The sequence below is a fragment of the Camarhynchus parvulus genome, chromosome 6 (assembly GCF_901933205.1).
Source record: "Camarhynchus parvulus chromosome 6, STF_HiC, whole genome shotgun sequence".
NCBI lineage: Eukaryota > Metazoa > Chordata > Aves > Passeriformes > Thraupidae > Camarhynchus > Camarhynchus parvulus.
Genome location: NC_044576.1, coordinates 25,476,317 through 25,492,241, shown reverse-complemented (window position 1 = coordinate 25,492,241; position 15,925 = coordinate 25,476,317). Strand labels below are relative to the sequence as shown.

Here is a 15,925-nt window from a genome sequence, read left to right as displayed (position 1 = left end):
TTCTGATAATCATGTAAGCAGCCAGAGGGTGTTGCTGTAGTTGATATTGTAGGAACAAAGATGTGAGAGAGCAAAACCCCTGGATCCAGGCAGGGTCAGGGACTCTGGTCGGGTGCAGCAGCGTGTACTCAGACAGCACAAATTCTGTCACAGTTCCTGGAGCCGTGTGCTCCTATAGCACAAATCTACCACGGTTCCGGGAGCCGAGTCCCATAGAGCGCTAAAGAAGGAACTTTTAAGTTCCCGGCACCGCCCACCCCGGCCCCTCAGCCGCGGCCCCGCCCCCGCCCCCTCACGGGGCTGTGGGCGGGACGTCTGGCCACGTGACCCGTGGACCGCGTGACGCTCTCGCGGGCCGGTGGCACACGTGACCGCTCTCGCGAGCTCCGGCGCGCGCCGGCCGAGGCCCCGCCCCTGCCCCCCCCAGCCCGGCTGCGGCGGCGGAAGGAGCCGGAGCGCAGCGGCCGCGGCCTGACGGGACCCCGAGCGGAGCCCCCGGCCCGGGCACGGCCCGCACCCCGCACCGCCGAGGTGAGACCGCCGGATGGGCCCTGCCGGCCCCGCGCGATGAGCCCTTGCCCCCTCTGAGCGGCCCGGAGCCTGGGCTGGGCCCGGCCTGGGCCTGGGCAGGGCCCGCGCCAGGGCAGGCCCAGGCCCGCCTATTCTCCCGCGCCGCTCCGAGCCCCCAGGAGCCACGGCAGGGCCCGGTTCCCGGGAGCCGCAGGGGATTTCGGCCCTGAGGCTCCCTGTGTGCGGCACCCGGAGGGCACACACCGCAGTGCGCGGGGTTTGTTGGGACGTGCATTCATTTTCTAAGGAGCCGGGGCGGTGCGAGGCTTGCCTAAGGCCCCGCTGCTCACACGCTGTGAGCTGTGCCTGTACCCCGTGCACGGGCACGTGTTTCTGCCCTCTGGTCCTCACAAGTCTCTTGAGAGCAGCCGGAACTGCACAAAAATTAAATGAGCGGGTATCTATAGTCAAATTACTGAACAAACTCATCATTGAAACTTAACGAGCTGTGTTTCTAACACATTAGTAACAGCTTTTTTTGTTGTTGTCATTTCACCTTACTTGGACCACAAAAGCAGCAAAGCCATTGTTTTGATGCGGGGTTTGTACGTGTGTGTGTTCCTTGTAGATGTCAGAAGACCTTGCTAAGCAGTTGGCCAGCTACAAAGCTCAGCTCCAGCAAGTCGAGGCTGCCTTATCTGGCAATGCAGACAATGAGGATTTACTGAAACTGAAGAAAGACTTACAGGTGAGAACTTGAGGGTAGGTGAAACATCAGGGTCTTTTACAAGTGTTTTAACTTTCCTAAATATTTGTCCTGCAACAAAAACAGACACTTGGTGGGCTAGTTGCTTTCATTCCACATAGCTTGATATAGTCATGGTAGGTTTAGTTTGGAAAAACCCAAAGTATGGCCTATTTTAAATAATTTTTTTATTATTAAAAAAGATGTACTAATTTATACAGCAAACTCATTTTCCATAAACTTTGGCCAGAGAGGTGAAAGATATGCCAGTGCTGTCTTTACTATGTGCTGGGTTTAATTTTTTTTCCCCTGAAGCATTTCCCAAAGTCATTATTTTTTGTTGCTTTTACTAATGATGAAGCCTCATGGTTTAGCTTACTATGATGTTCTTACTGAGATCTCAACTTGATCCAGAACCTGCTTACTCATTAAATGCATTTGCAGTGTTTAAAGCTCTGGAGTGTAGTTCTGTATTCCTTGTGCATTTGAGTCTTGATTGTGTTTCTATATAAGAAAGGAAAAGAGTTGTGTTTTTCATTTGTCACAAGAACATAGTTTGTTCCTAACAGCTAAAACCCATTTCTGGTCCTTGGGATGTGGTTTAGTGACAGGAAGGCCACCAGCCTAATTTTAAATGTATGAGTGGTCTTTTAGAATCTTATTCATATAAAGACACATTGGCATATAGCAAATCCCAGCAGTGCTGTTAAAATCTGTCATGAGAGTGCAAGATGCTGCTTCATTTCTGTTGTGGATTGCTTTAGCCATCAGGTGTAAAAGTATATAAAACTACCCAGTGCAAGGCTCAGTGACCACTGCTCTGTATGGAAATAACAGAAATAAATTGGGGCTTCAAAACCAAAACACAAGTAGTGCCTCCAAACAGTGATCTTTAGAATTCCTTTTAAACTGCAAAGGCTTTGTGCCCACAAGGCACTTTATAGATCATCTGAATGTGCTCTGTTGTACACTGTTAAAAGCATGTGTATATTTTTATATTTTTAAAATGCACAGCAAAACCCATATGGGATGATATTTCCGATACCAACACGACCTCGGCTTTGATATGCAGAGATCATTGATGTGAAAGGACAACTTGCAAACTTTTTAATAAAAGCTTTCTGCACAGAATGGGGAAGATCTTTACACTTTCGTCCCCAAAAGGTTTGCTATCCGTATGTTCCACCTTGAAAATGACATAATGTTTTGCAGACTTGATATATGCCAACTAAGCAAACAGCTGTAAGAGTGGGTTTGATGCATCAGTGTCCCAACTAAACAGCTTTTTGTCTGTTCAAAAAGATGGTTACTATGTTACTGAAACATCTTTTTCCTATTATAAATTCTGATGCATTTTGTATGCTTAGATTATTCAGGATTAAATATTAGAAGAAATTGCTAGAAGTATTTAGCTTTTTGGTTCACCAAAGCATTTTTAGGACAGTGTCTGTGCACCCAAAGCCAAAGTTACTTTTTCTAGGCTTGATGGCAGCTGCCATCTTCTGTAATTGGAGATGAGATCTGTTGTGCTCTGGAGTGTAGGGCTCTGTCTTGCTCTGTGAAGACCAGTTGGTCAGGAAAAATCTTGGCAAACTAAGTAGTGTTCCCTGTGGGTCACACCTCCTTATCACGGGGATGTGGCACCAAGCCATGTTGTTCAACCTGTTTGGCTGTTCTGAGCTGCTGTGGTAGTCCAAGTCCTGCTCAGAAATTTTCTTGGAATGATCTCTTCTCTTAAAGACTTGAGAACTGTCTCATGGCTTGCAATAAAATCAATGTCTCTATCTCATGAGCCAAGCATTACAGTATGGGGATATCAGATGAAGGTTTTTACCAAAAGTTTGGTTATTTTAATAGCCTCGTGTGTAAGGGGCTTTATTAAATTTAGAGGATTCTTGGTAGACTTGTCTGAAACTATTCACATCCAAGTTCTAGAATAAGCCATCTCTGAGGCAAGAATTAGTCAACAGTTTGGTGTTACTGGTAGCTGCAATACCTGAAACACTTGTTTTGAGGAGTGCCTTGTGCCTGATGTGATGTACTTGACCTGCTGAGAGAGATACTTAAGCCATGATGCCTCCTGGATTTGCAGAATACAGCTACCTGTATGTTAAGGAGTAGTTTGGGATTTTGCACCTGGGAGGGAAAATTAGGCTAATACTCTGTGTTCACAAATTAGGTAACTTGATGTTGTGCTTCAGCTGTGGAATTAGGAAAATGGTCAGCTAAGTAGTAGAAGTAATTGTGTGTTCCTGTGCTCACAGTTGCTGCTGATTGTGCTCACTGGAGTACTTATTAACCAGCAGCTCCTCCAAAGCAAAGAGCAAAACTTACTAGCTGTTGGAAATTCAGACATAAACATGCTGCAACAGAAACAAACTGTTAGGCCTTTGATGTTAGTTGTATAGTTTGTCAGATAAAAGTGCTTGCAAGTTAATACATCATAAACTTACTTGGGAAGTGCTTACAATCCTTTAGGTTCTTAAGGGATGATGAACAGCTCCTTTACTGCATTTTCCTGAGTCTTTGTATGCCCATAGCTGAAGTAAGATGTGAAATGAGGAGGAAAGTTCAGGCTTTGAACACTTTCTGTAACCCTCCCCTGACTTAAATGTTTACTGTTTGTTAGCAGAGTGAATGGTTCATGCTGAGGTACTCAAAGAATTGAAGAATTTTTCTTCTTTAGGGCTGGCAAAGTTTCTTTGCATTATACAGAAAGTTTACATGGCCCTTTAGGTGCTGTCTCTTTTGACTTTTAACCCTAGTGAAATCCAAGAGAGGTCTTGATTGCTTAGTCTTTGATGTAACATTTACAGGAAATTGGATGAGGGTTTTGCAAGCTCCTGCTTGCAAATGAATTATGTGTAAAGAACTGGGAAGTTTTGTTATTTTGTCATCTTGAATTAGCAAGGGAAGGCCTGACCTGAAATCTCAAAGTCAGGGAGCTTAGGAAAAAACCAAACGTTTCTATCAGAATGACCTAAGGAAGCCAGTTCTTTAGTGTGCCCCTGGATGCTTTCTAGCAAAATGAGAGGGCTTCACAGCTTGGAGGGTGCTCTGCCACCCTGACTCTGCATGCTACAGTTCAGCCAATGAGAGAAATGCTATTAAGAATAATAGGCTACGTTTTGAAAATTGGAGGAGGGCATGGGCAGCTTTACAGCAGTACAGTGAGGACCATTCATATTTTTATCTACAATTTCAATTAATGAGTTTAATTAAATTATTAAAAAATGTAAGTGAGTGTAATTTACACATCAGCAATGAATATTATACAGTAACTTTAACCAAACCAAAACCAGTAAGCTTGGGGTAAAAGTATGCTTGCTAAGAGGAATTTGAAAAATTATTCTTGTGGGGTTTTTGTCTTTTATAGGAAGTCATAGAGTTAACCAAAGATCTCCTTTCAACACAACCTTCGGAAACCCTTGCGAGTTCCGACAGCTCCACGTCCGCCCTGCCCAGTCACTCCTGGAAGGTTGGGGACAGGTGTATGGCCATATGGAGTGAGGATGGACAGTAAGTGTAGAAAACTTCTCTAACAGTTACATGAAATAGTTCAATGGTAAGAGACTTTCATTCAGTTTGAATTGACCGGGATGACTAAAAGCAAAAAGAAATGATGAAATAAATGTGGTATTAAGTGTTCTTAGACTGTTTATTAAAGGTCAGTACTTTACGTAGCAAAGAGATGGGGGGCTTTTTTTTCACTAACCTTATAAAAGCAGGGTATCTTTTGTAAATTACCATTTGCTGGTGTAATAAATGGTAGAATGAAAGAATTGGTCAGTTAGGACAGTCTTTTGTAAAGCTTTTGGGATGTGTAATTCATGATTGGTCATTGCGTTCATATATGTGTGTTACTGATTACTATGAAGAAAAATTCTTGCTCAATCTCAGTTCGGGCCTCTAATTGAAAATTAATTTTCAATTTTTAATTAAAAATGCTGGGTTTGGCTATAAAATAACTATGTAATGCTTTAGAATTAATCAACCTTTTGGGTTTGGTCTCATATATTATCCTGTGTAGTTCTGGGAACCCAAGCAAATCATTCTGACTCCATAAACTTTGAAAGAAACATTTAGAAATTACTTTTCATACTGTAAATGTGTAACCGCTGCAGCTTTAAAAAACCTGCTTTTGCAGGACCAATATTGCAATTGTCACCACTTAGAGAGAGGCTCTATTTTTGGATGAACCTGCTTCTCTTAACAATGTAATTACCATGTAAAGATTTTGGTATAGCTCTTGATGTCTTAAGTAGAAAACTAGTCTAAAAGTGAACAGTTCTTTTTATTAATGAGTAAAATGTTTTTGTGTTAGAACTTAAAAATTGAATCTTAGTCTTAGGTCACCATTGGATCATTGTTTTTGTTCTGATCCCTTGGTTACAGGATCAGAGCTTGGGTAAGAGTGTGTCAGTGCCCATGGAAGTGCATCTTATTGGACTTTTTTGTTCTGCTTTTTTTAGAAAACCCTTCTTCTGTTGCAGCATTTCTTAAATGAGAAGTGTTTCATAAAGAGCTAGCCAGACTTTTGAGTTTTTGTGTGTTTGCACCTAACTCAGCTCAATATGTTGGCCCACTGAAAAAAGAAGAAATTAATTTAGTAAATGTTAATTGGAATATTGTCTGTGAAACAGTTCATTTCTTCCTCTGTTTGCTTTAGATATATCCTTTTGCCCTTAAGTTAGACACAGTTATTTTAAATATTTTCAGAATTATCACTTGCCTTTTTTTTCCCATTTTGAGGTCAATTTGACCAAAGTATTTCATACACATAAATATGAAATGGACTGATTACTGTGAAAACTTCAAAATTACTGTTCTAAATCAACAAGAAAACTTTTAACCTTTAAAGTGTTGAAGAGGGAATGTTTTGAAAACTTCCAATTTTTCTTAATTCTTTGTCTTACGGAGAAGAATGGAATGAAAGCTTTGCACTTCTGAGCTGACATTTTCTAAAACTCCTCAATGAGTTCTGTGAATGCAGCTTTTTTTTTTTTCCTATCCCATGACCTGCCAGAACTAAAACCAAATCAGGATAGTTGATTAGATTGGCCCCAGCATGAATAATTAGTTGTGATAGCTGTGAGGGCATTGCTTGTTGAAGCTAAAGGTCAAATACAGCAGATTCCAGTCTTTGTACCTGTGTCCCTTTGACCTTAAGACAATAATCTCTTGGTTTGATTTGTGTCTTACCCCTGAAAATGAAGGCTGGGATCTGCATATTTTTCACCTAGTGGCATTAGCTGGCTGATGTAGGTGTTGAAGGGCTGAGTATTAAAGCTTTACTCACATGCTTACAGCCATGATATCTTTACAGGTGTTACGAAGCTGAGATTGAAGAAATAGATGAGGAGAATGGAACAGCTGCAGTTACATTTGCTGGATATGGCAATGCTGAAGTCACACCTCTGTTCAACCTCAAGCCTGTGGAAGAGGGAAGGAAAGCAAAAGAGGACAGTGGCAACAAACCCATGTCCAAGTAAGTAATACACAGATGAAGTCTGAATGCTGATTTGTGGGTTGGTTGTTTTTTCTTTTTCTTCCCTCAGCTCTAAAAACTAGTTAATGAAATAGGTGTATTTTTGGTTTGTTTTTGTTTTAAATTTACATTTACTGAGTATCCTGCTGTGTCTAACACAGGAAGGTATTTGTAAGGGCTGAAAATTAATTTTTTTCCTTTGGAAAAAAAAAGATGGTACAATTCATCAGAGTTTGTTATAGCCAGTGATCCCTTCCCTAAAAGGTTGTTGGATGCTGCAGTGTGGCATAGATTGACTCTTTCAACTTCCTTATCTTCACTGAAGTAATCTTTGCCCTTTTCCTTCCATCTCTGTCCAATGATTGGTAGCATCAGAGTCCTGCAGACCTCCAGAAAAGTTTGGCCTTCTCACTCCAATGGGTTATTCACACTTCCCAAACCCAAGATATTTCTGAAATGTAGAAGTGCTGATGGGTCCCATTTCACCCAGAAATTAACTGCACCCAATCCCATGGGTTGCTGCATTTGGCATGGGCTCCTCAGGTGTGCTTGGTGGTTGTTGTTATGCCAAATACATAAATTAGTAAAGTAATGCTTATTAATGGAAAGATTAGGTTTGGAATTTTAGAGTTTTGGGATTTTTTTTACCTCCTAGAAGTGATGAATATTTACAAGCTTTATTTCTGTAAATTCTATAAACTTCTGGAAAATTAATGTGCATGTCTGTTTTACAGTCAGATTGTAGATTGTTACAGAAAGAGGCACAAACATAAAATGTGGGGTTTGTTTTTTGTTTTTGTTTTCCTTTTCTCCAGAAAAGAGATGATAGCCCAGCAACGAGAGTATAAAAAGAAGAAAGCTTTGAAAAAAGCTCAGAGAATTAAAGAACTTGAACAGGAACGAGAGGACCAGAAAGTCAAGTGGCAACAGTTTAACAACAGAGCCTATTCTAAAAACAAAAAAGGCCAGGTTTGTTTACTTTTGTCTGTGAGTAGCAACAGGGCATAGACTTCTGTGCAGTACCTTGAAAGAAGGAGGTGGTGATTTTTAAAGGGATGCAGCACAGGCATTTGGGTGTCTTTGGGATTCTGAAGTGTGCATTTTTGTATTTTGTGCACTTCAAATGCCTGGGGTTTTTTTTGGATTGTTTTGGAGGAGTGCTGCTCCTAAGAGTGTGAGCTTTCACTTGGCTGGGAGAACTAGGCTTCCTTCAGGTGTCAGCTGATGTTTGTTGGAGCCAAGAACCTGAGGGCCCCTCTAAACCTCCAAGTCTGGCTTCTTGCTGTGTTTATGGCCCAGGAGGCACAGTGCTGAAGACATGCCCTGGAACAGCAAGTGTAGGGCAAAAAAGGTAGCAAGGACATTAAGTCTTACTCCATTTCTGTCATGGCTTGACCAAGAGCTGCCAGACATAGTGGTAAAACTTTAATCTTCCTTTTGAGCAATTATTGGAGATGCTCTTATGAGAGGTGAATTTTATTCCTTACTGGCCTGACCTGAGATCCTCAGTACCACAATCACATCCAGTACTGAGATGCCAGAAGTTGCCAGCCCCATTGCTTCACTCAGTGACAACACATCACAGCTGAGCTGGCTGTTAGAAAGTGTCCCCATCTGTAGGGCAAAAGTTGAGAATGTTGAAGCACTTTAGACGGTAATGATTGCTTGTTTGTTTTGTTTTGGTTTTTTTTTGTAATTATTCAGAAATGGTGTTTTCTGTTTTATTTCCAGGTGAAAAGGAGTATTTTTGCTTCCCCTGAGAGCGTAACTGGCAAGGTTGGCGTTGGAACATGTGGAATTGCAGACAAACCTATGACACAGTATCAAGATACCTCTAAATATAATGTCAGGCATCTGATGCCTCAGTAACAGGTAGAAAAGGTGGAACTTCATCTCTGCAGGGCTTTTCACTTACCTTTTTATCATTATATTTTTCTAAAAGTAAATTATTTGTTGGCACATAGTGAGTAGTCCATTTTGTCACCATCACTTTGGCTTCAGCTGATTTGAGCCTTAAATCTCCAGCTATTGATTTGAGCCCCCCCCAACCATTAAACTTTTTGTAGCAGGTAAACATTAGTGAATTCATGAACTGCTGTTGCCTGTTACTTTCAAAGCAGTATTTGTCTGCAGCTTTGAATCTTTTATTCATACCAGTAGTGAAGATTTTGGTTTTTTTCCTTCAAAAAAAGTGGTGGTATAAAAATGGCACCTTAAGAGCCTCCCTGGTTTCTGTAGTCACGGTGCTGTGACATGCTCAGCATTACAGAGCTGCTGCAGCTCTGGGAGAGAGCTGACATGTCACATGGAATTGCAAAGGAAGGTTAAATAACTCCCTTATAAATCCACTGTGGATCAGTTTGTACAGCTGTAAATGAGGGCAGAACAGGGCTGATAGGATCTCTATTACTAATGATCACTTACATTCTAGAAACAATAAATTTGACTTAATTCCAGTCCAAATTTCTTGCAGTTGAATTTCAGCAGAGGAGATGCTGTTTCTTGTTGGTTGTTTTTCTTTGTTTGTTTTATAAATGCTCATCAAATTATAATAGGAAGGTAATGAAATGTAACCAGAAAACCATAGGACAAGGAACTGTACTTAGAGTCCCCACCCATCCCCAGGGGTCTGGTGCTGTGGAAAGGAGCTATCCTGTCCTCCCTTGTAGATCTTGTAGGTGTGTTGGTGCAGTCCCAGACCTGCTGGTACAGTCACAGCAGTGACAGCCTGTGCCTGGGCCCCCATCCAGACACGGAGAACCACAGCACAGCAGATATGAATGCCTGGATCCCACTTAGTTAGCTGGGAGTGAGTAAAGGTTAGCTGGGAGTTTCTGTCCTTACATAACTGACTGGCCCTAGTGTCCATTGTACCTTCAGCTGTATTACAGTGCTGCTGAGCCCCTTCAGTTTTCTTCAGGAACCCATGTGTAAAAGCTCTTGCTTTTTTGTACTCTCTGTGATTTGCTTTCCTCTGTTCCTTGTCTCGCACTTACGGTAGCCATGTCACCTCTGGACCCGTAATGTGTTTCAAGAAGTTAATGGGTAGCCCTGTATACAATGTAGATATTATTTTTGTAAAATCTAGGGCTGAGTTAATGGACAAGAGTACATCAGCTATTTCCCTCATTAAATAAAACGTGTGTCTTGTCCATTAACCCTGACCATTATTTCCTTGTATATTATGTTAATGTAGCTCATTTTGTAATTTGTTAACTAGATCAGGTCACGTCAGCAATTGTTGATGCACTGATTGGTGGAAATGTCCATCAGTTACCTGAGTCACAACTCAAGCTAAACTCTACAAGCAGTAGTTTAGAATCCATACATAGAAAAAGGTTCTCCCTGTAATGGGAGATGGTGATTTTTATGAATACAAAGTGTGTTAATTTCAGTTTTGTATGTTTAACTTTTATTAAATAAAGTGTTTAAAATCTGCTGGATATATTTGTTGAAGTGGAATTATTCATGGGGGAAAGATAATGGTAAATCATCAGGACAGGGGTGAGTACAGCAGAATGTGCTGGACAGAATGTAATACTCAGAAGTGGCTCTGAAGTTCAACACACTCACTGCAGGATGAAGTAGGAGTTGCTTAATTCCTTATATTCGCTGGTAGCAGGGGGTTAAATTTTCTTTTGCATAGAAAACATCTCAAGAGTAAAATAATCTGCTTTTTAGAACGGGAGTTTGTACTGCAGCCTGCAGCTACAACCACATGTCCCAGCAGTGACATTAACTAGGTGGCAGTTGTGCCACACTGACAGCCCAGTGCTGAGGAAGGTCACCTGTTGTCTTTCACAGGTGGCTGTGATACAGTGTCCCTTTCACTTATCCAAAAGGAGCATCTTGAAGTCAGAACTGACACATGCTAAAGCAGGCAGAACTGGAGTTTTCAGGAAGCCTACTCTGAACTCCACCTGTTCTTTTAACAGAAAAGAGTCTTTGGCAAAGAAGGCTCAATCCATATCTGACATGAGCTACATCTGCTTATCTTTAATAAGTACAATCAATAGACCATCCCAGGGCTATTTATTTGTTCACTAGCTCTGGAGAGCAATAGAGTGAGTCATCAGAACACTGATGATGGGTGCTGTGAGCCTCCCCTGCAAGGGACAGTCCGGCCTAAGTTGTTTTGGCTGAACTTTCAAAAAATTGAGTAAAACTTGTAACTTTCCACTGAGTAATTTACTGTCACCTCTTGTAATGGGGTTGCTTCATGAAGTTTGGTGCAACTCTTCTGCTGGGCACTGCAAAGAAGTGCTGAAAGAAAGTTTTGATTGGCTTTTTCCTGAAACACCTTACCTGGAATAAATGAAACAATGAGACCACTGTGCCTGGGGTGGTCCAATCTATGAAGAGAATACATTTTGAGAACAACTTATATCAACAAAAAAGCTGCCCCACCAAAACTGCTGTGTTGGCCACACAGCCATTCCTTACAGCACATCAAGATTTTTTTATGCTCTTGCCTCATCTGCAGGATGGGCCAGTTCATTGTAATCTGGCTTTGGAAGACAGCCTTAGTAAAGTGGCTTGAGAAATTATTGTAATAAAAATAAATCTTGCATGAAGCAATGCTGGTAATTGCCAAAACACAAGAGTTTCTTACATTACAAATTCTGAGTTGACCTGAAATGTGGCTGATGTTGTTTTGGTTGGTTGGGTTTTTTTTACAATTTATTTTCCAGTTTTAATAACTGGTCTAGACAGCAAGAAGCCTGGGAACTCATGCTCTGGGCCTTGGCACATAAATTACCTACCCCAGTGCCAGCAAATCCTGCTATAGCCAGAGACTACTTAAAAACACTGAAATGAGAGGGAAAGTTACTGTAAAAGTAAAGAGTTCAAACCCCCCAAGCTATACAGGTGGAAGAGATATTTGTCAGAGAATGGAGATTTGTGCCTGTCAGATAAGAGTACTGTACAAAATGACCAATATGGGCTGCATGTTTCTTTTTCAACCATTTCCTATAAGGCCTTACTTTTATCTAGTACAGTCTCAGTCCTGTGCAAATTGAAACCCATTGTGGAAATTAAACCAGTAGAAACCTGACTCAGATCTGGGATTGCCCCAGTCAGTTTAAATATTTAGAAGTCTCAGCAGTAGCAAATTGAAATTCTCATAGTCATGGCAATCCATTTCTCCTTTGCCTCCCCTAAAGCCAGCGAGTGCTGTGTCACTTATTTATGTAGCTGCTCGGTCTCACAGCTTTGTAAATACAAAAAGGGACTTTACCTGAGAGGACTGCAATTCAAGAGTGGAGACCTTTAGAAGGCAAAACCTACAGCAAACTTCTGTGCTTCCCCCTGAGGTTCTGCTCACCTGCAGCAGCTGTGGCAGGGTCTTGGGAACAACCACTCTCTTTGCAACAGTTCTGCATTCCTGGGTCAGGCCCAAGAGAAGGATTGCTGCCTGGCAGCTGGTGCTGCTCTTTGCATTGTAATTTGTCCAATCTTTATCTGGGCTCTAAAAACTTTCACTTGGACGGTAAAATAAGGAGGGACATTTGCATTGGGATGATGGTGCCACCCACCCAAGCCAGCTCTGCTACATAAAAGCACTTGCACTGCTTCTTTCTGCAAAGCAATTCCCTTTCAACACTGAACTCACCTCACAATGACTCCTTGGTCTGTACAGAAGTGCAAAGCCTTCCCACAGTGGGTGCTGACTGAAAAAGTCTTGCTCTCACCTAGACTGGAAGGTGCTGTTACTTCCCAAAGAGACTTTATCCATGAGGAATATGAGTGAGCTGCATTTTACACCTTACCTGTCTGACAGACCTGCTGAAACTGGGATTTCCTGGGGTGATGGATATTATTTTGTACAGTTATCCAGCACTTTGGGATAGGAAAGAGCTTTTTTATTTCCCCATCAAGCCTTCCAGGAGGAGATCCAAAACAATTAATTGAGACATATTTTTGAAAGGGGACTAAATGGAAAGAATTTCCTAACCTTAGCTGAATGGAGCATTAGCAAGAGCACTGGTAGCCCAAGTTATGGCCTAGGCCTGTGCGCATTTTAACTAGAAACCACAATATTAAAACCACCATAAAATACTTTAAATTCCTTCATGGCTTATTCTGCTTTGCTGCAACATCCCTCGAGATCAAAATTAATCCTTGCTGAAGCTGTATCCTTGCTGTATTAAAATAAAGCTTCATCACATGTCTGCAGCACAGCAGTCTGCAAGCCAAGATGTTGGATGACTTGCTAAAGGCCAAACTACCCAGCTCACCCCACCACTTGCTCCAGGCCTCACTGGGGTACTACAAACCAAGGGGCTGATTTTTTCCAGTGTGATAAAAATAAATTGCTACCCACAGCTTTTACAGCATGGCTAATGTTGAAGATCTTTCCCCAAATAAATTACATTTCACACCTTTGACCTGCATCAGCCAGGCCAGCAGCACAATGTGACTGAACTGCTCAGCTCTGTAAAAGCCCACACCTCGAAGGACACATCCACCCTTCTCAGAGGCTGCTCAGCAATCCCTGATCCTTGACACTTTTGAAGGGATCTCAACACATGCATGTTGTGAGACAGCTCCACAAACAGAACCCCTCCATAAAAGGTATTTAGCACCACAGCCACAACACCAGTACCCACAGACTCCCTGTTCCTGCCTCTGCCTAACAACTACACGATCAGCCCTCTTTGCAGGAGGAAATGAGCAGAGAAGCAGAAGCCAGTGCTGGTGTATTATTCCCAGTTAAACAACCTGCCTTTCAGTGAAATGAAAACTTTGTCTGCACAGACACCACTCTCCTGTATTCATCCTCCCAAATGTCACTCAGATGTGTTGGCACATTTCAAGAAGATGTGACAGCACATCAGTGTTCTCTAGGTATTTCGTGCAAACTGGGGAACAGAGGGGTAGAAGGACACACTCCTCTTCCCCGAGGGTCCCACAGGACAATTCAGAGATCACATTGCTGATGCAGAGGAGTTTCAGTCACTATCAAGTCACGGAATTTCTCACTCACTGGACAATGTGTCCATGGGAGAAAGCTCCAGGAAAAAAAATAGGACTTTATTCTACTTTTATATAGCTTTTCATTGTTATCACATTCCTAACCTCAGAATGAAGTCCTATTTTTTACCATTCTCTTCCAGGAAGCGACCTTGATTTCTCTCTCCAATGATGCATGTTTGGTGTCAGGAAAAATGCCACAAGAAAAGCTTATGATCCTGGGTGGGGAGGAAAGAGAACAACTATCTCCAGTTAGGGCACCCAATGGATCCCACTTCCACTGAAGCCAAATGTTTCACCCATTCCAACAGGGCAACACAACAAAGAGGGAACAGTGAGTACAAGAGAACAAAGCAGAAAAGCAGGAGGCTGGAGCTCACAAACAGATGGCAGCAAACAAGCAAACAAACAGACAAAAGGAAAACACAATCACCCACCCCAGAAAATGATAAGTCTGTCTAGTTAACCCCCTTTCTATTGACCTACAGATTTCTTGAGACAGACAGATGTGAGACCACCTTCGTCACTGACATGCTGCTAATGGAATGGACGTTAAAATGACCTTCAAGGTGACAACTCGCCACAGGATAACCGTGACAAATGCAGCCAGATAGTCATCTCCACCTTGTCTGCAGACACGAGGTGACATTCCATAATACACTTGTGTCAAAAGAAGGAAAATGCTGGATGGTCTTTTTAATGGGTTTGTCTGTAGCAAAGAGACCCACTGGGGATCTAATTTACAGAGGGAGGACTTGACAGAATGAGCTTATGAGGGAACTGTGCGTGCGTGTGCATGTCTGCCTACTGCATGGGAAGGCTGCCTCAGGAAAGTGCATCCAATTCTGCTTTTACAGGAAAAGTCACCATATTCTTGTAAAATTATAGCAACTTCTCTAAAAACTGGTTATCCTGAACACTGCAACGCCAGAGACCAGAACAGTGAAGGAAGATTTGAAGAGGATGGCAGCTGTGTGAGGTGAGAAAATGCAGAATCCCCAAAGCAGAAATAAAGCAGGGCAGGACAACTTTGAAAGGCCAGAGAAACATTTCCATCACATAAGAAATTATCAATACTCTAGCTGAAATCTGCTAGTATCTGCTACAAAGAACCCACCAGCTCCAGAGCAACCAACCCCAGGTCTTTGGAGTTATTAGAAAGGTTTTTAGTTTTGTTTTCTTCCTGAACCTCCCCCTGGCTGGACCACTGCTGCTGAGCAGTCAGGCAGGTGGCTGGTGATGGAAGTTCATCTCCTGTGACATTTTCCCCATTTACTTGCAATTGAGATCAGGACCCCTTTGAGACCACAACACTAGAAAACGTAGGAGATACCAAACTGCCCCAGAGCACTACAAACAAACATTTTAAATGTATTTATTCCAATCACAGATATGTCATTGTTTTATACCAACTAGGAGAGCAGGGCCATTCTCCATCCCTTGAACTTCAGTGCTTCTCAGCTGTTGTACTGCTTTCCCAATGAGCATTTAACACAAACAGGAATAACAGGAAAGAGGAGGTGCTGTGACAGCTGCGGAAAAGGGCTCATAAATAAATAAATCCAACTGGTATCCAACTGCTCAGCACCAGCACTGCCAGTTGTCAACACTTCCAAGGAGAATAATAATGAATAAATAAGACCTTGCTAGAGCTGAAGTTTCCTACCTTTCACCACTCTACAGACTGTTTCAAGCCTGGTGTCATCCAGAGATCATACAGACCCCAAACGTAAATCCAAGCAGCATTTCTTCTTTCAAAGCCCTTGGACTCTATTTGTAACCTAGAGCTTAATTCACGCTGTGGCAGACTCCTGCTCCTGCCAGGTAACCTCCCAGAAAGAAGAACAGATGGACTGAGACACTGGATTACATGCACACAAGTGAAAACACGTTTAACAACTGCAACCAGATGCAAACTTAGTAAGCAAATTAATTTAAAAAAATCCAGACTGGAGAAAAATCATTCATTACAGCCATGGAAAGATTATTTCTCTACTCAAGCATGTGTGTTGTGCCTCTTACAGGGAATGACACATTTTGGAGAGTGGGGGAAACATCACAGTATTTAAACACAGGCAACTTATCACAGTGCAGAAGTCTACATGAGACTCGCTCAGGATGTCACCGCAGGACCGAAGGGCACAAGAAGAACAGCAGCTGGCTGAAGTGACAGGAATGACCAAGATGGAAGAACACAACTCATTTCA

The 15,925-nt window shown here is 42.2% G+C and overlaps 1 protein-coding gene across 1 annotated transcript; it reads left to right on the top strand.

Moving 5' to 3' along the window:
• Positions 1–419: 419 nt before the first annotated feature.
• SMNDC1 (survival motor neuron domain containing 1) lies at positions 420–10,186 on the top strand. The gene is made up of 6 exons (XM_030951504.1): positions 420–531; positions 1,139–1,258; positions 4,632–4,774; positions 6,582–6,743; positions 7,559–7,712; positions 8,475–10,186. The coding sequence occupies exons 2-6, from the start codon at positions 1,139–1,141 to the stop codon at positions 8,610–8,612; spliced, it is 717 nt and encodes a 238-aa protein (XP_030807364.1). The 5' UTR covers positions 420–531; the 3' UTR covers positions 8,613–10,186.
• The last annotated feature ends 5,739 nt before the right edge of the window (positions 10,187–15,925 follow it).